The 26,229-nt window shown below is 37.9% G+C and overlaps 1 protein-coding gene across 3 annotated transcripts; it reads right to left on the reverse strand.

The window, feature by feature from the left end:
* Positions 1-314: 314 nt before the first annotated feature.
* Positions 315-22,475, reverse strand: LOC104087815 (uncharacterized protein At4g10930). Of its 3 annotated transcripts, none has more exons than XM_009592376.4 (15): positions 22,295-22,475; positions 22,018-22,101; positions 21,723-21,808; positions 20,887-20,977; positions 20,640-20,689; positions 19,074-19,143; positions 18,382-18,491; positions 9,774-9,839; positions 6,887-7,320; positions 6,694-6,774; positions 6,470-6,545; positions 3,886-5,128; positions 3,721-3,795; positions 1,152-2,234; positions 315-941 (listed from the first exon to the last, which is right to left on the reverse strand). In XM_009592376.4, exons 2-15 carry the CDS (start codon positions 22,084-22,086, stop codon positions 726-728), a joined length of 3,750 nt encoding a protein of 1,249 aa, XP_009590671.1. In that variant the 5' UTR covers positions 22,087-22,101; positions 22,295-22,475; the 3' UTR covers positions 315-725. The 3 variants fall into 3 exon arrangements, with proteins under 3 accessions (XP_009590671.1, XP_009590670.1, XP_009590672.1); XM_009592375.4 differs by having other exon boundaries at positions 6,694-6,777; XM_009592377.4 differs by lacking the exons at positions 19,074-19,143; positions 20,640-20,689; positions 20,887-20,977; ... (1 more) ...; positions 22,018-22,101; positions 22,295-22,475 and having other exon boundaries at positions 6,694-6,777; positions 6,887-7,225.
* Positions 22,476-26,229: the final 3,754 nt, after the last annotated feature.

The raw sequence follows: 26,229 nt of genomic DNA on the forward strand, positions 1-26,229 counted from the left end.
TACTTGGAAAGGTAGAGAGGTTGTTTCGATAGTTCACACAGAGTTAAATATAAGTATATATCAGAAGATGCTCGGGTCCTGAAATATGCCTCATTTTCACATTAGGCATAAGTATTTTCATCGTTTTACACAATAAGAGAATCAAGCTGAATGTGAAAACGTGTTTGCAGACAAAATAAATAAAAACCATCTCATTTTTCGTAATTTAAATTTTTGCATTAGAAAGTTCATACAGTAAAACGGTTCATTCCCACCTTTTGGGAAGTGACCAAGAATCTATACAAGAGAATTTATCATTGCAAATTGAGACGAGGTAGAGGAGATCACGGAAGATAAAATTTATTCTCCTTGATTAAAGGAGAAAGAGCACACTTAAGTTATAACAAATTAAGGATTGCGTAGGTTACACAAAAATGCAGTGAAGCTTCCACTGCCCATTAGGTATCTCTATGGTTTCTTATCTTTATTATACAACTAAAATCATAGATACAAGGTATGTTCCCTCCAAATGATGGAGCATTCTGCATTTAAAATTAGTCTATATCTTAAAGAAAATGTCTAAATATTGAGACTAGGACAAAATTACATTTACATCACCCTAGTCCCCGGCGTAACTATCTAAGCTTCGGCATGAATACAAAAACTGAAGCACCATGGAAAGAACAGAAAGAAAAGGCAGGATTCGAAAGCTGTACATTGCGTAGCTATCACTAGGCAGCTACTTATTAGTCTTTTGTTGCATGTTGAGCTGCCTCAACGTACTGCTCTGCAAGTTTCTTGATTTTCTCCCCTTCCTTGATGAGAAAATTAGCATTTTTGTCCTTTGGGTGATACTTCATGACTTTCTCAGTAGTTTTGCCCACAGCCCATCTGTATTGTTCAACAGAGATCACTCCGCTCTTGCAAAGTGGCCTGATGTGCTCCTTCACATATGCTTCAACCTGAGGATAATTTAATTAGTAACCAAAAGAAAAGAGCTCACTAGTGGGATTACACTAGGTTTTGTTGTTGTTGTTAACGGAAAGAAAAGAGCCCAGTAAATATTCCTGTTTAGAAGTATTTAGACATTCAACTCCACTTGGAATATTCCTCTTAATTGTTAGTCAGATAGGGAACCCTGATAAACATGAAAGCAAGTGTTCATTCAGTACCTTCGTTGATACAGAGTTATTGCTGCCTGATTCCTTTTCAGCACGGGATTTTGATATCTTGTTCACTTGTAGATTTTCATTTCTTGCTAGCTGGCTAGGTGAGTTTGGGCATTTGGAAGCAGTAGAGCTGCTGTCATTTCCCTGCTCCGAGGACTTTGAAGCCTGTTTGGATTCATCAACTCCATTGCTTTGTCGAACTTCATTGTTCATAGCCAGTTCATTAAGCTTGAGCGATGCCATTTCAGGGTACTTCTCAATCAGCGGCTCTTTATCTGGTCCATACAACTCTTCACAGTCTACACCAGAGAGCTCTTCATCAATAAGGGAACTATTTTGAGAATGAATAAGGGAACTATGACTAAGGCAATTTTCGGTCTTGCCAGCTGCAGTTGAGCTTCCAACTCTACAACTTGTTTCACACCCAATCAACAAAGATGAGTCTACAGGACCTTCAAGAATTTCCTGCTTTTCGTGATTTTGAAGTTCCATAGAGCCATCATATCCCACAGGGTTGATTGTGGAGAAGACAACTTTCATTTTAGATTCTCCTGGCTGCAGCGCAGAGATCACTGAAGTGCCAGCACCAGAAAAGTCATCATCCTCCAAATTATATTCAAAATCCCCATATATATCAAGTTCTGGAGGAGCATCTACTTCAAACACATTCTCGGGCCCGTGATCTTCAACTTCTTTTGATACGCAAATTTCCTCTTTGACTTCCTCCAATGGGCAAGTTGGACTATTTGGAGGTGAATCAGACAAAAGTCCTGCATTTCTTAGCGCTTCATTGACTGCTGGATCAGAAGAATGGACCTCGCTTAATTCTTCGGATGAGTTAGTTAGAACTTCTGAAGTTTTGCAGGGATTTGACTCTCCCACACCAACATTACTGGCATTGTCTGATCTACGCAGCAGCTCTTGTGAGCAGAGGTTTATATATACTAGTTTACTATTAGACCTATCAGCAACCTCCTTTTCAATATTAACAGCGTCTGCAATTGCCAGTTCTGTTTCTGCTGTTCTGCGCATAATTGACAGATTTGCTTTCCTTAAGAAGTGCTCAGTGAGACGGTGAAGTTGAGCCTGTGAGAAAACCAGAGGAAAGTTGATAAATTATATATAACCAAGATAAGTGATTTGTGGTTATAGGAGAACAGAGCAAACCCCCTGAAGTGGAAGCTATGTCCTATTAAAGACAAACAACATGATATAAGAAAAAAAAATCCCCTATCTTCCCTCTCTGTTATATTATAGAGAAGAAACGAGTACCATTCATCTCTAGGTTACATGGATCTGTACCCCAATAAAATCATACTAAACTAGGGATTTTGATAGACTTTTTTGCATCATTCCAATTTTATCGGTTGTCCCGAAGGGACGAGACTTTCAATTGATCCTACTATGACACGTGAAGGATTAACAAGCTGTTAGATGCCAATCAGCATATGGAATAGATGATGGTGGAATTTGTGATGATAATTTTGATATCCAGGGAGAACGGCTTCTAGACTATAGCTATCTCCTAGGAGTTCAGGGTTCTCAATTAAATTTGAGAATCAAAGATCAAACATGAAACAAAGAAAATAGAGACGTGCTTCACAACAGTGCTTTCAGTAGCAAATGCCTTGCTGCTTCAATAGAGAGTAAAGCAGAGGAAAAAAGGCAAAGAAAAGAAGTGTTGAGATATGTCACATACAATTCAAGAATAAATCGCAATACACACAAACAACAATTCTACTGGCAAAGGAATTGAAAAAATAAGTGAAATATTTATTGTTTTGTGTTGTCTTAACTCTTATTCAAGACAAAGCCACTGGGTGAAGAGACGTGCACCTCCGTGTCTTAGTGACTGGAACTGAAGCTGTCTATGCAAGGTGAATAACTCAATCTGCTTCAATCTAGCACTCTAATCCCAACATTCTAGCACTAACACTAAGACACCTAGTTGAGTTTGCTGACTTCGAAAATTTGAAAGTAAATGCTGTCAATAAATTGCGAGGTTAAGAAAAAAGTTGAGGTTATCTTGAATCTCGTCGGAGAAGTTGCTGCCCAAATAATAGCCGCAAAGAGGTGCACTGATGCTGAAACAGTCACCATTAGAGGAACGATGACATAAGAATAGTCATTGGAAAGAGCCAGGAAACAGCCGAAACTGTCGCCAGAAAGAAAAGGGGTGCCATCAGAAGAAGGTGCCATGCTAGCGGAACAGAAATAAGAAAGAGTGGTGTCCCTAGAACAGTCACCAAAAAAGATAAGATTGTGACTGAGCATACAATGTAAAGACGCTTGTAGATAAGGGGAGGCTACTAGAGCCTCTACCAAAATGATACCAAAAAAATAAGGAAGAGACTTGATAATGATGAATACAATCCACACCAATTTATACATGCTAGGCACATTTTTTCGTGGAACAATATCCAACTTTTACAACACTCTTACTCTAACATTTCTAACAGTAATACCAAACATTCTAACACTTTGAATATCACAGACTATAGAATAGCAAAATTATCACCCCAGGTAACAACAAGTAAACTTGGAAAAGGCTGGAAATTAGGACAGTGCTTACCATCCTAACAGACATGGGGATTTTATTAAGACGACTGGGTGCCAAAGCTGGCCGCATATCTTTCGGTAGCTGAGCCTGCTCAAAAGTTTACAAACAAGAAATGATTCCAGGTGCAGAACAATAGGCAGCAAACAAATGATACAAAAGGAAAAAAAGTTAACATACTAGCAAAGGATAATTATGTTTCAGCACTGCACTGTCCTCTTCATTTTCCAGGGCGTCACTCTTGCTTGTTGCTGCTGTTTTTCTAGCAAGAACCTCTAGGGCCCACTTCCTCTTATCACTCTTTGTATTATCACATTTTACAGCTGCTTCCTCCTTGGTACACAATTTAGAACTACTTGATGTTGATGCAGATGGCCTTTCAGCGCCTTTGATAGAAAGTACATTCCTGGTAGCATCAGCCTTAGTGATCAGGACACTTATCTTGGCCCCCTTAATTTCCATGGGAGAAGCCACCATCACAGACGCCACATTTACTGGTGGAACTACGTTGAATGGACTTGGAAAAGACATTGAAGCGTTCGATGTCAATCCATTTTGTTTGTTCTGATCAGCTGCGACAATAGTATGGGACGAAACAGGCTTGATATCCTCCTTTCTTGGAAAAACCGAATTATCTGCTAAATAAAGCCTTGATAAAATGGAAGACTTTCCCTCCCCTTCATTCACAAGCTTTGTCTCTACAGTTTTTGAATCATCTCTCAGGACGTCAAGAACTGACTTCAATGTCTGAATCTTCTCAGGCTTTGACATTTTTGAGCATCTGTGTTTCCAAAATTCTATTTCACAATCGCGAGTCCATGCTCGTCGTCGTCTTCCTCCAATACCATAAATTTTTTTGGTTAGGTTTTCACGTACTTTTCCCTTCTGCAGCAGTGACCTCTTTGCCTTCAGATCCACAGAAGACTTCTTAGTTTCAGTTGTAGATCCTGTCACAACAGCTCTAAAAGCAGTCAGAAGTTTCGGATCAAGCTGGTTTTCCCCTTTATCCCCAGAAGACTTGTTACGAACAGCTTCTCTAATTTCTTTCCTTAGATTTTCAACTAGCAATGATGAGTCCTCATCACCAGTTCTCCGCATGATCTTTTTAACCCTCAAGCGAGCTGCATTTTCTCTTTGTTTTGAGGACATTCCATCCTGGTTGCTAGGTGCAAGTTTCTTCAAAGTTTTACGACCTGTTCCTTGAACTATATCCATTATGTCAGTGCTAAGATTTTTATTTTCAGGTTTACTTTTCAGTTTGTCATCCTTCAAGATGGTTACTCGAGATTTATCAGAGTTGTCTGAAGCAGATCCTGGAGGTTGGTCCTTTGTATTAATTAGCTCACTGCTTCCCTCGACTTTAACTCTCTTCGAATAATAGGCAGACTCAGCCTTGGCTCTAATGCCTCCATCGTCAGCATTTCTGCAACAAATCAGAGTAACTATAAGTAATCCTAAAGAAATGCAAGGACAAACGCAAACCTAATAAAGAATGCTGCAGTTGTTGAACATTTGACTCTGCCAGGTTTCAGATAGAATGATTGCAGATAGTAGTTATTTAGGGCTTATCTTCTATAGCACTTGATGATTGTTATATCTCCACAAGACTAGTGCTTACCACGACAAGAACATTGACTGGTGATAGCTACTTACGAGTCAAGCTTCTTAGGATTATATTTTTATATTTATTTTCTAAGCCATCCCAGCAGGTGCTCCTTACGCACCCCATCTACTCCCCCTCTACAGTCAACTCCCAAGGAGAGACATATCAACTCCTTAAGAAGCCTGGAATAATACTGTAATACCCCCCCCCCCCCAAAAACCAGAGCCTTCTTTCTGGTACAAACATCACTTCAGTAAAGGGCTAAACATGTCATAGGATTATCCTTTAAGAGAACCCAATACACATGAATGCACAGGGAAACTGGAAAGAAACATTGAATCACTTTCAAAAAGCATTTTAGGTGAATAAATTTGGAATACCAGATTAGGCAATTAAGACCTTGTCAGTGCGCAAGAAAATTCAAAAAGAAGTCCAGGTTACGTGGCTTATGCTTCTGAAGAGTCTGAGCATTTATGCCTAATTAATAGGCTTGACATGCTGACATGCCTTGTCTAGCTCTTAATTAATGTGGTGCTTATGTTTTCCTAAGCCGAGGGTCTATTGGAAACAGCTTCACTACCTTCACAAAGGTAGGGGTAAGGTCTGCGTATACACTACCCCGACCCCACGATGTGGGATAATACTGGGTATGTTGTTGTTGTAGTAATAGGCTTGACATGCCTTTATCACTTAGAAAGAGAACAAGTCCAACTAGTACGAAGCATAAGAAAATCAATATGCAACTAGAAGACTGCATGTAATGTCGGGAAATGTCTAGATGTTTAAAACATACCCAATCACAATAAATATGGGGACGCATTACAATTCGATGTCTATCTTTAGTTGCTATGTCTTGCATAGTTAAAAAAAAGGATAAAAAGTTGTTGAGTCACATGAAACATCTCAATTACTAATATGTATGTCAGGGTCAAGTCCAGGGGAGTCACGCAGATGACGCACAACTAGTGGCCACATGTTTTGCCAATTAGTCACTGGTAACATGAGCTCAAGCCACTTAAAGAACCCATGTAAAGAAAAGATCATCACAAAGATATAGTTACAACTTTGTCAGACTGGATGCTAGCATCAGGATTCAAACCTTAAGAAAATCAGAAAAATAATCCTATATAAATCAAATGAAGAGGTTTGATTGCATAATACCTGTTTTCCCTGCGCTTTCTTTTTGCACCGGAAGCCACAACTTTGTCTTCATTCTTGTCAGGCATCACTTTTTCACCTGACACATCAACAACAAACACTTCAGAGAAGAAAAATATGCAAGCACATATGTACATCTCAATAAAATTTATGATGAACTAAAGTTTTTCAGAAAGCAACAGTCCTCAAGAACAAAATATTTGGAAAAGGTGTTGCTACTGTCATACCAGGACGAGGGCATCCCGACGCATTCTTCTGTCGGGCAGTTTGAAGTACTTGATCTCCAGCTACTTTCGTATCTGTTGTCTCTACTGGAGATGCATAGAACATTAATAACTGAGCTGTTTTATCTGCCCCATCTTAAGATAGATCTCCCAATTAAAAGGAACAAAAGAAATTCCCAAAACATTGTAAGCATACCATTACATGCTGAAAATGAGTTCACTGACAATCCAAGATGAAGATCAAGATTTGGTTGAATCAGTTCGTCACTAAATAACTGTGTTGATGCATCAGGCTTCACATCCACAGGGGTGGCAGAAAGCTGTGCTGTATCTGGACATTCATTTTGTGACAAGGACAGTTCAATATTGGGAGTATCAGGAACAGAATCAGGGATCAAAATGCCAGTATTTATAGCCTCTTTAGGATCTAGGTTTGAAAGGTTTCTGTCTGGTACTTCACCCTGTTTGTTCCTCTCAACAATCGAGACGACAACAGCCGTCTCACCAGCATCAGCAACAGATACAGACACTTCCCCTGAAAAAGAAGCCTCAATCAAACAGTTATTGCTGGCATTTTCTGGACCAAACTTCTTGTTAGATACTGAACTTTCGGGTATCTTGTCGACACATCTGCATAGGGAGATAATGATAAGAATCATGTTTAAAACCACTGCAGGTGCTCAAGTTGAAAATATCAACCTCCACCATCCAAAGAAAAATCTATATAGAAGGCATTAGAAGGAAATATTTTTATAGGTGGCAATTTAGGCTAACTACAAATTCTATATTTAAATTCTAAGAAAGACAACAGATCCTAACTAATCCTGAATATTCTAGGCATGATTACAGCACCTAAATTAATAAATAATCAAGTATTGTCTTTGCATAATCTTAATAATCCCCCTCAAGCTGGATCCTACATGTTATATGTCTAAACTTGCTACAATATATTCAATCTGCGGACCTGTAAGGTTTAATACAAGCATCTACAAGTTGGTAAATTGAATTGGCGAAACCGATGACAATACATCCAACTTTAGTTTTCTATCTAGTATAATGAAAATTCACCTTTATGTTCTTTCATATTGAGATGATCTGATTACATATCAGCTTCATCTGTTTAACTACATTACACATCAACTCTTGATGAAATTGTTTCAACTAGATAAATTCACAAGCTACAAGGGGCGTAGCTCGCTGTTCTACTTCCATAATTGATGCTTTTCACTCCCGAGAGAGTATATTTCCTTCAAAGTAAATTGTCCATCTGAAGGAGAACTTGCTCAATCTACATCATAGTACCCAGAAAGACCCATGTTTTCATATAACAAACATTATGCTAAAGCTCCTTTGATGTACTTGAGAATGCAGATTAATACATCCAATAACCACTATATTAAGCATGGAGAGACTAACTAACCACACCCATTGCAATGAGCCAATGAATTATTTGATAGTGTGTCCTTGAGATAATTTAGCTTATCACTAGTCTCTGGTACTTGCCACGGTCCTCCAGTGGCACCCCTGTCCAGCAACGACATGACAGTTGGATCCATAGCAACAACATGACAGTTGGATCCACAAGAGTATCCATTGTTAGCAATACAACATGCATGTTTCCTCGAAGATGTCCATAGTGAGTTTCTTTCCAAGATAGCAATGTCCGTCTTGAACAATGCTTTTCTTGTTGTTCATCACCTGTCTTGGACGATGCTACTTCAATGCCTAGAAAGTATTTTAATTTTGCAACTTGGTTTAAAAGTTTCTGAACAGTTGTAACATTATGATCATTGCCATCATGATAACTTCATCACATAGACTGTCGGGTATCGTGATGAAAGAACACTGAGTGATCAGCTTTACTTCGAGCCATCCAAACAGTTGGACCACGGAATTGAACATCTAAATGATGCTCCATGGGTTTGTTTAGACCATATAATGACCGTCATAGTCATATCAAGCTTGACTCTCCTTGAGCAACAAACCCTAATGGTTACTCTATATCACCTGCTTGACTAGTTCACCATGCAAAAATACATTCTTAATATCAAACTGAAGAAGCATCCTATGGTATATTGTTAATGCAAAGATAACTCGTCTTCCAGAATCACCTTTCTCTAACATATTGGTGAGATAGAGTGTCAATGAAGAAAGAAACTCCCTGGGGAGTCCTCGTGCATCCCCTTTTAGACGAAACTTTTTTGCTTTTTTACTTCTCAACAAAATGAAGAACGAAGACAAGAATCAAAGCAAAAATCACCGAAAAGGAGGGCCCAAGAGCGGCAAACACAATGGACTGTAGTCAGAAGGGGTCACCGACCTCAAGTGAGTGTGCTGATGCAAAGCCAGATGAGGGAAAGCCGGAATGCCAACTTTCATAAGTCCAATTTAGATTAGTTAGATTCAAGAAGACTTTATCCATGTAGAGTAAAAATCAGAAGGTGGTTACAGATGAAAATGAGTTTCCGGCTTCAAAGGAGTCGTCCAATATGATATGGAAAATTTCTCACGCATCAACCAAAGTTGATCAGTATGTGAAGATAGCGGCTAAGAGTATGGAACTCTAGACAAAGGTCGCAGATGCTCAACGCTTCTTCCATGAATGTGGTTAGCCTAGAAGACTACTGAAGAGCCTTTTCAACTACACTGTTGATTTTCAAAAAGTCGGGTTGGTTCCCTAAATCTGATAGCATGATAATTAAATAGAGTAGATCGAAAGATTGTAAAACTTGGTTATTCCCTCAAACATGGTTGGAGATTCTTAGTAAATTACAAAGATTAGGGTTTAGATAAACTACAAATTATGATTCTAGGAAAGATTATAAATTCCAAATATTCTAGACATAATTGCAGTAGCTAAGTACAAATCATGAGTAATCTTTGCATAGTCTCAATAACACACAAGTCACACACGCACAAAAAAAAACAGCTAACAGAAATATGAACATGTTCAGGTGTGCCGTGGTTAATAGAGGTACATGCAAGCTAGCTCGGACACCATGGTTATCAAGCAAAAAACATACACATGTCCAGCTGCTAAATACATAAAAAAAGGAAATGTGGAACTAAATATCCATGCTTACCTTGGGCATAGCCATGAACTTTCAGAAGTGTCCTCAGTGTCAAATCCAACACAAAAGGCATGATACCTACACAAATATATGCAAAGAATCAATCAAAGGAGAAACCCTAGAGAAAAATAGGGAAATTAAGAACTTCGGCGATATGAAACACGTTCTCAGTTTAAGAAAGTTTACATTAGGAGAAAATACAACAACAACAACAACAACAACAACCCAGTAAAATTTCACAAGTAGGGTCTGGGGAGGGTAGTGTGTACGCAGACCTTACTTCTACCCCGAGGGGTAGAGAGGCTGTTTCCGATAGACCCTCGGCTCAAGAGAACGAAAAGAGACAATATATCAGTACTATCAACAAAAAACCATAGAAAAAACCATAGAAGTAATAACAACATCACAAGAACTAGTAAATAGATGGAAAGCGGAAATAATAACCAGTAAATAAGGCCCGACACTATGAAAATGGAAGAGTAGTGTAAACACAACATTGACCGCTAGCAGTACATTAGGAGAAAATGTAACAGAGAAACCCACTGCCGAAGAAAGAGATTATATCATTTAGAAGATACATAAGCAGGCTTTTAGAAACTGTGTATCATAATCAGGTAAGAAACTCGCATTTTGCATTAAATATCAAGGAAAATGCTAGTTGATTGAGCTATCAGACCTACTGATAAGATACCTCATGTACCTAACGGTTGTAAGTTGTAACTCAACTTATCAACTATTTTAATATTTATAAAAATGAATGGAGAATGTTAAAATATGTCTAGACTATCATATAAATGCACATGACGTCGCATTTTAATGTGAAAAGAGAGAAGATTTCTTGATTGGCTTAGTAACAATGCACAAGAATGACTCCTTATATAGAAACCCTAGGTTCTTTACCATATGGTACAGTGTTGTTATCAACGACGACGACGACAACAATAACAACAACCCAAGTGGGGTTATCAAAGACTAAAAGCGGGGAAAAAAGCGCTAAAGTCAATTGGGGCTTTAAGCGCAAAATACAAATAAAGCACGAGCTTTATATATATATATATGTGTGTGTGTGTGTGTGTGTGTGTGTGTAGTTCAAAATAATAACTATAAACCAAAAAACAACAAAAGACAACAAAATTTATAATTAAAATTTATAATTAGGTAAAATGTTTATTGTTTAGTATAGTCCTCTTTAAGATAGACACATGAGCAATGATATGCAAGCCTTAGTGCCTGCACTGAAGCACTGATTAAGCAAGGCAAAGCATAGAACCTATTTCGCATTGAGCTTCACGGTTTAAGCACGCCTCAAGAGAGCCTTTCACAACATTGATGGTAAATAGGTATTCTCACTCTAACTTGGTCAGTAAATATTCTGCCACTGAATACAAAATATTCTATAATGTCTTGAAATATTCTTTAGTATTCTCTTACGTGAATTTTATAAATCTATATATGCAGAAGTTAACTAAAAAGATACATAACTTTCTCTGAACTTTCAAAACGCTCCCTCAAATTCAAGGGTATTGAAGTAAACCACCAAGGGTTGTAGTGGGATGGATAGGATCTCTTCACCCTTAACTAGAAGTATCGGGTTCGAGCCTTGAGAATGAAAAAAATTCTTGTAGGGAGCACTTCCTCTTTATGGGCCTTATGTGCGAATCTGGATTAATCGAGTCCCCAATGCGGGTACCGGACACCGAGTGGAAACCAAAAAAATAAGGTAATGAAGTAACTTGGTTTTGCAGATTAAAACTGGAAAGTCAAATTGAGTATGTCAGATCAGCTTTTATCTCATCATTACTGCTGTGAGAAAAAACAACTAGGCAATGGCACAACCATGAATTCATAAGGAGGAGGAGGAGGAGACATATTTTGAAACATTGACGGGAAATTCCACATTCAAAGGAGGCACTAGTACCATATCTCTATGACCATAAAGAAAGAGAAGCGAAGAAGTCTTTTTTCCGAACAATGACGGATACACAATGATTAGAGAAGGGACTAAATACACAATTCTGAGGAGGGACTAAATACACAACTCGAATATCAGAAAGAAAGAAAGAGATGATGACTTATTAAAACAGTGACCAGAAATACAGTGATCAAAGGGATTTAATTCCCAAACTTTGATACCATAGAGAAACAAATGAGAACTAGACTATTTTGGAAGAGTGACCGAAAATTCAGTGGACTACCCAAATTTTTGATACCAAAAAGAACAAAAGTAGAATAAGAACTTTTTCATAGTAATGACCTCAAATCCAATCTTCAAAGGAGGGTCTAAATACCCAACTTTGATACCATTAAGAAAAAAGAAACGAAAAGAATCTTGAAAAAACATTTTGTTTGTTAAAGTTTCCAGAATACTGGGCAGAAGAGGCAGCGTTCCAAGAATGATCAGCTAAAGAGTGCTAACACAGTGATCATAGAAAAAAGACGATTCTGTCGCGTTATTAGTGGAGGTGAGAGTGGTGCCTCCATCATGCAAAAGAGACATGATAGCAAACATATTAAAAAAGAAAAGGAAATAATTGGTTGGGCAGGCGAGTGTCATGGTCCAGCCCCAATTGTCAAGGTATTATCCGCTTTGTCCTGACCCCTCTAGGCCACCTAAAAGCTTTTGGGCCTCACGGTTTTGTAACTTTGGGTTTAATCCAAAAGACGTCTCAGCAATTAAATCCTGAACTCGCGCTTACATGACCCCTAAATTTTCCCCCTCATTCGAATGTGTGATTTGCGTAAGGCAAGTTTCACAGCATAAAGTACCCCCTTTCGAGTTCAACCGCCAGCGGTCCCTAGGTGGTTGCCCTAACCCCCCTTAGGGACTCAGCATCCTCGCTGAGATTCGCCCCACCACTGTACTAGGGAGGTACCAGCTCCGATACCACCTGTCATGACCCAGGCCCAACTGTCAAGGTATTGTTCGCTTTGGGTGAACAAAGAACATAGACGGGTCTATCTCTGATACAATGCTAACAGAAATGGATATTGGATTTAACTCAGCTTCAAAAACTAGGCCAAAAGATTAGGATTGTCCAATTCAATATGATATGAGGAGACATCCATTCCATCAACCAATATGGATTAGTCTAGCAAAGGCAACAAGAATATTCGTTTAGGTATCTATGTGCAAGTCAAAGTAGGACAAATTTTGAGATGGACGAAGTAACTTTTTGTAGAATATGCAAAATATTTCAAGAAGTTCACAATAAAGAGTGTGCCCTTACGAGGCCCATGGAGTGCTTCTCAAGCTCTCATCAAATTCCAAGTTGCAAAAGCTTATAGCATCCATCCGTAGATCACTCTCCTTACTGAATCTTAGTTCCATAAGAACAATGCTAACAATTTTATATAAACCCTCTGAATAATCACATTATTCTGTTCCATCAGTGCTTTGTATACACAAATTCTAACATGCTCTAAACAGGCAATAAGCAAGACAGGGAAGGACGACAAAATAACATAGGGTTGTATTCATCTTGACATCTTCACTGTGAGAAGGCACGGGAGAAAATATGTTATTGATATATTGAATGAATGAATAATACTACACAAGAGGTCCTTATTTATAGCTATACTATACAAGGACATACTACTCCTCTACCAATGTGGGACAATACTACACTATATACATGCTGTAAATTAACACTCCCCCTCAAGCCGGTGCATACAAATCATATGTACCGAGCTTGTTACATATATAACTAATACGAGGACCAGTGAGAGACTTGGTGAAGATATCTGCAAGTTGATCATTTGACCTCACAAACTTTGTAGCAATCTCTCCTGAAAGTATCTTTTCTCTGACGAAGTGACAATCAATCTCAATGTGTTTAGTTCTCTCATGGAACACCGGATTTGATGCAATATGAAGGGCAGCTTGATTATCGCACACAAGTTCCATCCGACTGATTTCACCAAATTTCAACTCCTTGAGCAATTGTTTGGTCCAGACTAGCTCACATGTTGCCATAGCCATTGCTCGATATTCTGCTTCTGCACTAGACCGAGCAACTACATTCTGTTTCTTGCTCTTCCAGGACACCAAATTTCCTCCTACTAAAACACAATATCCAGACGTAGAACGTCTATCAGAAGGTGATCCTGCCCAATCAGCATCTGAGTATCCAATGATCTGCTCATGACCTCGATCCTCAAAGAGTAACCCTTTGCCTGGAGCCGATTTTATATATCGAATAATGCGGACAACTGCATCCCAATGACTATCACAGGGAAAATTCATAAACTGACTTACCACACTCACAGGATAGGAAATGTCGGGTCTAGTCACTGTGAGATAATTTAATTTTCCAACCAGCCGCCTATAGCTTGCAGGATCGCTAAGCGGCTCCCCCTGTCCTGGCATAAGTTTAGAATTCGGATCCATCGGAGTGTCAACAGGTCTGCAACCTATCATCCCCGTCTCCTCAAGAATGTCTAAAGCATATTTTCTTTGAGAAATAACAATACCTGAGCTAGACTGGGCAACCTCAATACCCAGAAAGTACTTCAATCTGCCTAGATCCTTAGTTTGGAAGTGCTGGAAGAGATGCTGTTTCAGGTTGGTAATACCATCCTGATCATTGCCAGTAATAACAATATCATCAACATAGACTACCAGATAAATACAGAGACTTGAAGCAGAGTGCCGATAAAACACAGAGTGATCAGCTTCACTACGAATCATGCCAAACTCCTGGATAACCGTGCTGAACTTACCAAACCAGGCTCGAGGAGACTGCTTTAGACCATAAAGTGACCGACGCAAGCGACATACAAGGCCACGAGACTCCCCCTGAGCAACAAAACCAGGTGGTTGCTCCATATAAACCTCATCCTCAAGATCACCGTGAAGAAAGGCATTTTTAATGTCCAGCTGATAGAGGGGCCAATGACGAACCGCAGCCATGGATAGAAAAAGGCGGACTGAAGCCACTTTAGCCACGGGAGAGAAGGTATCACTGTAATCGAGCCCAAATATCTGAGTATATCCTTTGGCAACAAGACGGGCCTTAAGTCGATCAATCTGTCCATCGGGACCAACTTTGACTGCATAAACCCAACGACAACCAACAGTAGATTTACCTGAGGGAAGAGGAACAAGCTCCCAAGTACCACTTGTATGTAAAGCAGACATCTCGTCACTCATAGCCTGGCGCCATCCTGGATGAGACAACGCTTCACCTGTAGACTTAGGTATGAAAACTGAGGACAAAGAAGATATAAAAGCATAATGGGGAGATGACAGACGATGATAGCTCAAACCGACATAATGAGGATTAGGGTTAAGTGTGGTCCTTATACCTTTCCGAAGTGCAATCGGTGTACTAGGAGCAGGGTCCGCAGCAGGAGCAGGGTCAGGTGCAGGACGAGAACCAGTTGGGCCTGATGGAGGACGCAAACGACGATGATAAGTCAAGAGTGGTGTTCCTGTGGCCGGGGAACTAGGGGGAACAACACTAGACTCCTCAACGGTTGGTATGGATGAAAACTCTGTGGTCGAAGGTGGAGGAAAAGCTATAGTAAACTCCTCAAAGGTCGGTATAGATAAGACTTCAGATATATCATGGTGGTCAGCAGAGGTAAAGAAAGGTTTAGATTCAAAAAATGTGACGTCAGCTGACATAAGGTACCTACGAAGATCTGGAGAATAACAACGATATCCCTTCTGAACACGAGAATAACCAAGCTTGAGAGCACGAGGAGCTAACTTATCTTTCCCAGGGGCTAAGTTATGAACAAAACACGTGCTCCCAAAAACACGAAGTGGAAGAGAGTATAAGGGTGACTGGGGAAACAATACTGAATGCGGAATCTGATTCTTGATGGGAGATGAAGGCATCCGATTAATCAAATAACAAGCTGTGAGAACTGCATCGCCCCAAAAACGCAACGGAACACGAGATTCAATTAGAAGTGTGCGAGCAGTCTCAATAAGGTGCCTATTCTTTCTCTCAGCAACCCCATTTTGCTGAGGGGTATAAGGACAAGGATGTCTGATGAATAATTCCCTGAGAAGTCATAAATTGCTGAAATTGAGAAGATAAATATTCTAAGGCATTATCACTGCGAAAAATGCGAATAGAAACACCAAATTGGTTTTTGATTTCAGCACAGAAACTCTGGAATATAGAAAATAACTCAGAACGATCTTTCATTAAGAAAAGCCAAGTACATCTTGAATAATCATCAATGAAACTGACAAAGTAACGAAATCCCAAGGATGAACTGACTCTACTAGGACCCCATATATCAGAATGAACTAAGGAGAAGACAGACTCTGCATGACTCTCAACACTACGCGAAAAGGAGGCTCGGGTATGTTTCCCAAGTTGACACGACTCACAATCTAATGTAGACAAACTAGATAAACTAGGCACCATCTTCTGAAGTTTGGATAAACTCGGATGTCCTAAACGTCTGTGGATTAGATCTGGAGGATCTGTAACTAGACATGTTGTGGAAGGACTGAGTGAGTTAAGGTAGTAAAGGCCTTCTGATTCACGTCCTGTACCAATTGTCTGTCCCGTACTGCGGTCCTGCATAATAAAAGAATCGTCAATAAAGTATATACCACAATGGAGGGCACGAGTCAAACGACTAACAGATGCAAGACTAAAAGGACAGCCAGGGACATAAAGAACGGAATCTAGGGTGATAGAAGACAAGGGATTAGCTTGTCCAACTCCTTTTGCCTTAGTTTGACATTCATTGGCTAAAGTAACAGTGGGAAGAGACTGTGAATATACAATATTTGACAAAAGTGATATATTACCAGAGATGTGATCAGAAGCGCCGGAGTCCATGACCCATGGGCCAAGAGTGCTAGACTGGGAAACACAAGCAAAAGAATTACCAGAAACAGAAGTATCAGTCTGAGCAACTGAGGCTACTTGTGGAGATGTCTGCTTACTTGCTCGATACTGAAGGAGCTCATTATATTCTTCTTTAGATAAAGAAAATCCTTGGTTACCTGGAGTCTCGGTCTGAGCAATGTAAGCATTTTTGGGTGGACGACCATGTAAGGAATAACACATTTCACGAGTGTGTCCAAGTTTGTGACAATAAGAACACTTGGGTCTAGATCTTCCAAAACGACCTCCTCCTCGTCTATGCTCCATAGTTTGAGATGCCCGAACATCCATTGTCTGGGATGCAAGAACAGAGGAATCAAGTATCTGTGATGAGCTCACTGGTGGACTTGGTGCTGCAGCAAGGCGGAGTAATCGAGAGAATAATTCATCAACTGTCGGGACAGACGGACTAGCCAAAATCTGGTCGCGTACTGAATCAAGATCATTAGGAAGTCCAGCGAGGGTAAGAACGAGAAACATCTTCTGTCGCTGCTCTTGTTGTTTTTCCACACTAGCCGAAACTGGCATCAACTTCTCAAATTCCTCCATGACTGCCTGTACTTGACCCAAGTAAGTAGACATATCCAATTCCTGCTTCTTTAAGTTTGTCATCCGTGATATCACATCATAGAAGCGAGATATGTCATTAGTGTATAAGGTGCGTGCCTTTGCCCAAACCAAATAACATGTCTGGAATGGACGAAACAAGGGCATCAACTTGGAATCAATAGATCGCCACAAGATGCTACATAACTGAGCATCGATTTTTGCCCAAAGTGCTATTGCCTTTTCATCTCCATCGCTAGACTGTTTGATTAGATGATCTTGAACACCTTGACCTCTACACCATAACTCGACAGATGAAGCCCAAGCTAAGTAGGTTTGAACCTCCCATTAAAGGTTCCGAGGTAATAATAGCACTAGAGTTTCCAGAACTCATGTTTCTAGACCCAAAAGCATCAAATCCCAAAGACATTGTTGCAAATTATTACCAAATAGGAGAAAGAATCAACTGTAATCCACTGAAACAGTGTACGGAAACACAGAAACAGAATACTGAAATACTGTAGCTGCCGGAATCTACTGTAGCTGTCGGAATAGTACTGTAGCTACCGGAAAAAACTCAAAGTTGTCGGAATGAAATGAAAACAGTAGGGGTAGGATCGGAATTACCAGGCGACCCAACTGTTCTGAAGGAAGATTTTCAAAAAATGGCCGGAAGTGGTCGTACGCGCCGGCGCGTGAGCTCACGCGCTGAGCTTCTGGTGGCACGTGGAGGCGCGTGAGGCTGCTTCTGCCGGAGTTGTTCACTGGGGTTTGGTCGCCGGACAGTAACGACTCTTGTGGTAGTGTTGGATTTTGCACAACACTGACAGAAATGAAGCAGATAGAAAACAACCTTAAAAAATACTGATTTCTCTTTTCCAACCTTAAAAAAATACTGATTTCTCTTTCCCGGAATCGCTGGAATTTATGCACAGCGATAAGTCTCTCACAATTGCTCTGATACCATGTGAGAAGGCACGGGAGAAAATATGTTATTGATATATTGAATGAATGAATAATACTACACAAGAGGTCCTTATTTATAACTATACTATACAAGGACATACTACTCCTCTACCAATGTGGGACAATACTACACTATATACATGCTGTAAATTAACATTCACATAATCCAGAACATAGAACTATTCAACTTAGCAGTTGGTAATTATTTTAGCAAAACATACTATTAGATTAAGAAAATAGATATATTATCATACCATATATCACACGAATCACAAGCAATTGACGTATCAAGATTCAGATCTCCTTCATTTGTAACTGATCCGGCCCGAACTTTGCAGCCATCTCCATCCAAGCAGACAACTGCCTAGAAAAGACAAAGCGTAGTAATTACAGATAAAAAGTTGACTTACAAAATTATAACACAATATGACAAAAATAGAGTCATGGAAACCCCCAAAAAAATCCGTAAGATTTCAAAGATTCCAAGAAGAGACAACCACTTCTTGCAAAATTCTCTTTCATTAATATACAAGAGTATCTTACTGATATGACGGCAGTGAAGGTCACAAGAAATACAATATCAGCTTTTCGAAGCATGAAACCACACATTCACCAATTAGAATTTCAATTTGGTGCACTGGAACATGGAAAGACGAAATGAGATCACATACTATGTTGCATCTCAAAAAAGTGAAAAAGTAACACAGCTTTACATGATTTGCATACAACCAGCACCCAAGAGAGAAAACTAGGATTTAGGAAAAGAGAAAAAACAGAACCAAGGAGGAATCTCGACAACTCTAAGCTGATCAAATGAAAGTCATGAGATTTCGCAGTGTATTTATTCTCTATCGGTTTCCATGGGTATGGCTCCCACAGAGATTTGAGGTTCTAGTAGCAAGGGTGGAAAACAATTATTCGTAGTCAATTGAACATGGTAACTCACATTCTCGTCGATATAGTATGATGGGAATGAAAGAGTATTAGTCTTCCCCTCAATGGACCAATCATCATCTCTGCAAAGATCAGAAAGTTATACTCGATAGTAAATGCTTGCAACTAATCAAGCCACTGCTAGAGAATGAACATTATTAAATTAAATATTCTCGAAAGATATGCATGATATAAGATTGAAGATCTATACTTAAGTACCTGAGAAGAAAATATTTTTTTTGGTTAATGTATCTCTGAAGAAATTTTAGGATGTTAAGTTTTAAAACTCGACTATGGCTAGAAGCGTTCACCATTTCCATACTCAACAACCTTAAACCTCAAGGTCCAAAGTTTTCAAAATAAGGAAGAGCAATAATGATACAGAAGGCGGCAAGAGCACTTCAAATAGCAAGTGCGCGAATCTAGAAAATCCAGCATCAGCTCCAAAAAGAAAGTTGAGATTTCTGATAATAGTGAAGGAGTTATCTAAACGTACACATTTGCAGCATTCTATGAGCTGCAACTATGCAGCTACTTATGGAAGTGGTTGTAAAACACCATCATATGCCTGTACCAATGACCAAAACATGGGCGTAGAAAGAGCTTATAAGTAGAACTCTTTGAGTATTCCAGATAGTCAATAGTCACTAGGTCAGCCGTGTAGAATCATGAAGCACAAGAAAAGTTCCTAATACAAATTGTAGAAATTATTTAGCATCCATTTCGAGAAGGAAGAAGGAATTGTGAAGATCTTATCTCACAATCCCTTGAGGTAGAGTAGAAATCTATAGGTAGGGCCATAGGGGTCTTAAGGATTTGCAAAAAGGTATTAAATTTTCACTTCTGAATGCCAACTGCTTTCCTTTGAACCAGCACGACTGAGGCTTTCTCATTTTCTCGCATTCGTGGAGAAATATACAGGTAGGGGTCTTCAGGATTTGCAAATAGATGCAAAATTTTCACTGGTGGCTGCCAAATGATTTCCTTTGAACCAGCACGACTGACACTTTCGAGTTCTCACATTTGTGGAGAAATACATATGTAGAGGTTTTAAGGATTTGCAAAAAGAAATTAGATTTTCACTTGTCATTGCCAAGTGATTTTCTTTGAGCCAGCTAAACTGAGGCTTTCTCAAGTTCTCTCGTTTTGTGGCTTTATTTAAGTTCTTCGCATATTCCTTATTTTTGGCTAACATATCCATATTACATATTGTTCAATCTTATAACTCGAACAATTTCAAGACCACACATTCACGATCAACTCCCCATTGCGTGTTGCTTCTTGCATCAAGTGTAGAGTTGCAGATAGTGCTTTTGCCAATTATAAGGTTCCTCTCTTCTTTCCTCCAATCAAATTAACAAGAAAATGAATCTAACTGAATCTTTCTTTTATAGCAATGCATAACGACCATCGCCGAAAAAGATGTAGTGGATTGTTATAAATTTGAAACAACAACAACAACTCAGTGTAATCCCACAAGTGGGGTCTGGGGAGGGTAGGATGTACGCAGCCTTACCCCTACCTGGAAGGGTGGAAGGGTAGTATAAATTTGAAAGAGTACCAAAAACTAAAACTATACCTGATATATAAATCCTCATCAGTCTGGCTGCCCCCAATGGTGTCAAAAACCTTCATGAAAATTAGTAAGCATTAATGAAAGCTTTCAGAGCTGACTTAAGATGGGAAAAAGAACCTCAGAACCATCGGCAAACAAAGATCAAGCCATTAATTGATAGTATGTAACTAAGACACTGTTGAACTCATTAATGAATTGAAAAATAGGATAAAAACAATGTGAAGCAACAACGATAATTTCAGTTACTCACAGGCACACAAGTGATCAATTGAAATTCACTCTGGCAAAGTGGGCATAAGTTTGTGATGGTAGCCCAGTTGTCAATGCATGTAAAACAAAACCTGAAATTTAAATGAAGAGCTTAGGACATAATTTGTATTTGTACAAGCAGTTAGAGGTTGGATAAAAAAAGTCAACATTTGACATGTTAATCTGAGTAATGTCCACATTCACAAACGTTTAACTAAAACCTTACTTCCTATGGTACGGTAATTGGTCTCACAATATCACACAACTCATCATAAGCAGTAACAGAACAGGAAGACAAAAGTCATGGAACTGGAAATTCGCATAATTTCGGGTGATGTGGTATCACCAACAAAACTAAGTATCAGAAACAACAAGGCCGATCAAGAATACAGCTGATTACCAGAGTGAAAACATGCTGACAAGTCATAAATAATTTAGACAAACATTGAAACGTCATAACTGAACTATTCTGCAAAACATCTACTTAAAGAGAACAAACCATAACTAACAACCAAGAAAAACTTTTTCATGCATGCCGCCAGGCACTGAAACTTCTGAAATCCACATACTATTACAGGCACATATGAAAAGATGCGATCATAAAAATAGTAAGCTTAGGCTTGTCGTGAAGGGAAAGGGTTGCGTAAATAGATTGCATGAAGAGAAGAGTAAGTCAACTGACTTCGCTTAAGGGAAAGAGGAAAGAGAACAATGCATAACATGACAAAAGGGAGAAGCCAATGGAATCTCAAATACAAATGCACTGAACAATCCATTTATGTCAAACTACAGTCGCTTCCTTCTCTATTCTAATGTCACGTAGAGTGATGTAAATACCAGTGCTGACAGCAGTCTAAAACTCCTCTGTCAATGACAACATCCATACATATCCCACATCTTTCACCGTCCAAACTCGAATAATCCTGCAATGAAATCCATAAATGCTTCAATATAAGGATCTTCGGTTCAATAAATGAACTGAAAATAATGCATCTGGGACCATAGTCCATTTTCGAAAAGAAAAATGTACATCAAATGATTAGGCACATTATAATTCATTGTTTAGTTTTTCTATTTAAACCCACGGGTTACATAGCAATACCAATTAACAGAGAGTGACGACATAACTTACGTCATTATTTTCCTCAAAAGAACAGCTTTCTTCTTCCAGCATTGCCTCCGTGAACAATTCCATCTCCATAGCTAGCTCAATCACCTGGAAAATAAAAAAAACAAAAACTTAAACAAGTTAAAAAATCAAAATTTTGAAGAGTAACGTACCTAGGGTTTATCAATCACTTTGCATAATTGGATCATTCAAACAATGAGATTTTGTCCGTAAATTGTACATGGGTGTGCATAACATTGAAATTTTAACAAGGCTAAGCTGAATTTTGAAGTTTAATTACCGATGTCGGGAGCTTGAATGGGGAAAAAAACTGATAGTTGCGCGTTTGTGAACACTAGCAGAAGTGAATCGCTGATTCTAGTTAGGAATTTCGGTCCTCTGTAGATTGAGGGACCTGTAGTTAAGCATGTGCTTGAAACATGAGAGGAAATGGTATGTTCTATGGAGTTCGGACTACAAAAATGGATAGGCCCACCTTCTCTACTGACGCAACTTCAACCCGGTTCTTTCTCAAAAGTTAAAAACGGTCTTTAAAGTTTGGAGTAGGTTTAAAATAATCCCTATAATATATGTTTAAGTAGTTTTGGTCTTTTAAATTTGTCAAAAATAAATACTTTTGGTGTTTATCAAATATTTAACACACTTTGATTGTTAGTATATTTAATGGGACTGTGAAAAAATAGTTTTAATGAGAAATTACAATAGGAAGTGTAAATTTTGCAATTTCTACTTTTTTAGTCTAATTTTTAGTGGTTGATGCAGTTTTTTGATGTGTATATCCGGTTTCTAGCGTTGTAGTTTGTGAAATTTGACGGGACTTTCTCAGTAATTTTTGTTAATTTTTTCTTATTCATTCCGAGTTTCTTATTGTCAAGCTTAAAGGATCAAAATTGTTAGTATGAGATATATTTAATGAATTATTTTAAAGTTACCACAAATAGAAGAGTCCATTTTTGTCGTTTTCTCAATTGTATGCCTTTAAATTTTACTTTATTTACCATAACAAATTTGATTCGTATACAAAATTCAAAAAATTATAGTCCAAATGAATATTATAGAATGATATAAATTATGCATCATCTTTCAAATGAATTAGCACACCAAGTCAAACAAAGAAGCAAATGTTACATCCAAAATATACAGGATTCAAAGGTCAACTGAAAATATTAATAAAATATACCAAATATGCCGTGATATATTATAGTCGATTAAAAGCGTTTTTATCAAAAGATCAATGTAATTATTTTGATGACTCAAGTGAATCGATCAAATCAAAGAAAGTGAGTTATTTTCGATATGACTTCTTTGTTTTAAAAATAGAAATCTTCTATATAACTTCTCATCTTCTCATGACTATAAATAGGATCACTCCTTCATATATTAAAATATCGTTAGAAATCACAAGAAGAATCAAGAGAGAATTTTGAAGAATAAGATACTAAAGGAAAATTTTGGTCATTTATTCTGTGTTGCTTAGCAGAATCACTATTATTTTTTTCTTTTCTTTTTAAGTTGCTAAATGTTATAAATCAATATCAAACTTTTATGGATAAAACTGAACCAATTTATAAACTCAAGAGACTCGCTGTTGGAATACTGAACACTCTATGTGAGTTCCTGATTCCACCTTCGGTGGGAACAAACATAGAATAAGGGTATCCAGAGGAGGAAAATATCCTTAATTAAAGTAGGCAATCACTGCATAATAAATCTTGTATTATTCTTCAGTATAACAAAGCATGCATACACTATCAATATTCATTGCATAATTATTCCTACATTATAATTCTTACATTACCAAACGGTGAACCAAGCGATCCTTATTGTATTAATTTGGAAGATTCCTGAATGAGTGATTGAAGAAGACTGTTAGTTGTTAGAGTTAGAAAACCAAACTTGAGTATGGAGTAAACTTGTCGAGGAAACATGTAGAGTTTAGGGATTCAATGGTTTTCATTTTATGTTATGTGCTTCTGATCGAGTTAGAGTTCAACTAAATACTTCTTGAAATTGATCGAGCTCGGAAAATAGTTCGTTAATTAAATCGCCTGAGGTAAAGGCGTATCTTATTACATTCAGAAATAAAAGATTATCACGTAGATTCATCTAATATTCTATTAATAAAAGTTGTGGGATGATTTAGATCAAGACGCGTGGATAGATCCAGTGGCCGATCTATATTATGAGTTATGGGTGCTAAAACACATATATTATCTTTGGAGTCAAATACCATTACTTAGGTAGAAAAATTAGCAAGTCATATAAATATATTAATTAAGCACCCATTCTTAGCAGCAATATCTAGATTAAAAATAGTTGAGCACTCATGACTTAAGAATTCTAAATCTACCACTTGGTAGATCATCTGACAAGCTAAACTATGATTAGAAGTTGCGAGAGCAATGCATATTAGAAGCTCTTAATGTCAGAGCTATTTAAACAAATTTAAGATACATCATACATGTATATTCATACTCTATGCTTTATCTTCCCATTGCTTTTAGGGGATAGGGAAATAAATTTCTTGATGATGTACTATAGCATAATTATAAGAGATGATTACCATCATTGCTACTTGTTAGCTTATCTAATGATAATTAGTACTTCTTCGGCAAGATGCTTTGCTCTATTGTACTGCATGTGAACATATATAAATCTGCAACATACGCTAGGTTTCAGCATTGTGTTGAAATTATTAAATATGAGGAAAGAACATATATCTTCAGAGAGTCAGAGTACAAGCCATATCGTAAAGGGATATATGATTGTTGATGCTTGGTGCCTAAAATTACTTGAAGTATGACAAAACAAGAGAAGGAATATTAGAAACTGTTAGAAAAAATAACATAATATGAAACGAAATAATTAGGCCTTGATAATGTAGTCACTGTCCTAAAGGAATTTAAGCCTCCCAATTTCGTTGATATAGGGATTATGACAGAATTCCTCCAGGATTCTACAAAGCCTCTGAAATTCGAGTATCAGCAATTAACTCGAATTTTCACTAGAACAAACTTTGTGAATTGTAGATAGCAGAAAGAGAAGAATATGGAAAACTGTTGTTTTCTGATGATTTTCGTTTTGGAGAAGAATGGGGTATTTATAAACCCTTTTAGGTGTCTGTTATAATTAACCACTCAACATTTGCCAACATGCACCATTTTAAAACCAATAGTCACCTTTTTAAAATTAGTAAACTGTTAAAATGTTTTAATTAAATATTTTTATTAAATAACAAAATTAGTAGGTGACTAAAAAAGTAAATTTCGGACTATTTTAATTGGCCCAATTTCCCAAGTGCCCAATCTTGACTATTAATAATATAGTTAAATTCTAGTTTTTCTCCAAAACACCTTCAAAATATTCAAACCATATAAGATAAAGAAGTGCTTTTAAATACTTCTTCCTTTATTTTATTTTTTTTTCAATGAGGGACAAAACAACTTCTTCTCAAATACTCACATTGTTTAACCCAAAAATAGATTTCTCGGTCAAAGTCAATATCTAGAAAAAATCGGGCTACTGATAACCAAGATTTACTTCACTTTCCAAAATAAAATTGAAAGAATAGATCAAGGAATGGAAATAATTAACAAAGAAAATATGAAATGAACCGATAATCATTCCTAAAATTACGGCTTAGAACTTTGGGAGTAAAGCAAAGAATAACTGTATAAATTTTAATAATAATTATTTCTTTCCATTACAAATGAGATTTCAGTCCTTATATAGGATCATACAATTATTGGTTCCCTTACTTAATTTGGGCTCACTAATGATATTAATTGCCTTGATTGCCTGTTACCATGTACAATCGTAACGGAAATATTTATGATTAAAGACTCCTTGTAACTGCATTGATTTTCCTTCCTTATTTATGACAGGTTTGTGTATCTTCCCTTCTTCACAACCTTTATTCATTTCGTTCCTGTTTCTCCTTTTACAGTTGTCAGGTCAATTTTTTTCCCCAGTATAACCTCGTGGGTGTTTCTCTCATGTCTTTTTCGCATTCTTTAACTCGTCTAATTAAGAATGCCACTTGTCCTTACATCGATGTTCCGCATACCATGCCTCGTCAGCTTATTGATAGTCCATGTGTCATGTATTTTTTCACCAATACAGATAGTCCCCCCACTTTCTGAATATTCTCAACTGTATATTCGAGAAGTGGTAAGTTTTTATCGCGGGAATTCTTTGTCGCCGTTTCTCGAGTAT

Source organism: Nicotiana tomentosiformis, chromosome 12 (assembly GCF_000390325.3).
Source record: "Nicotiana tomentosiformis chromosome 12, ASM39032v3, whole genome shotgun sequence".
NCBI classification, from domain to species: domain Eukaryota; kingdom Viridiplantae; phylum Streptophyta; class Magnoliopsida; order Solanales; family Solanaceae; genus Nicotiana; species Nicotiana tomentosiformis.

Bases quoted from the DNA above. Each gene is read 5' to 3' on its own strand.
- LOC104087815 (XM_009592375.4), bottom strand. From the start codon at position 22,086: ATGGAGATGGAATTGTTCACGGAGGCAATGCTGGAAGAAGAAAGCTGT. The intron at 20,978-21,722 runs GTATTTACATCA...TTTAAATTTCAG, and splicing joins TTAGACTGCTGTCAGCACTG to GTTTTGTTTTACATGCATTG. The intron at 19,144-20,639 runs GTATAGTTTTAG...TGATCTTTGCAG, and splicing joins GATGAGGATTTATATATCAG to AGATGATGATTGGTCCATTG.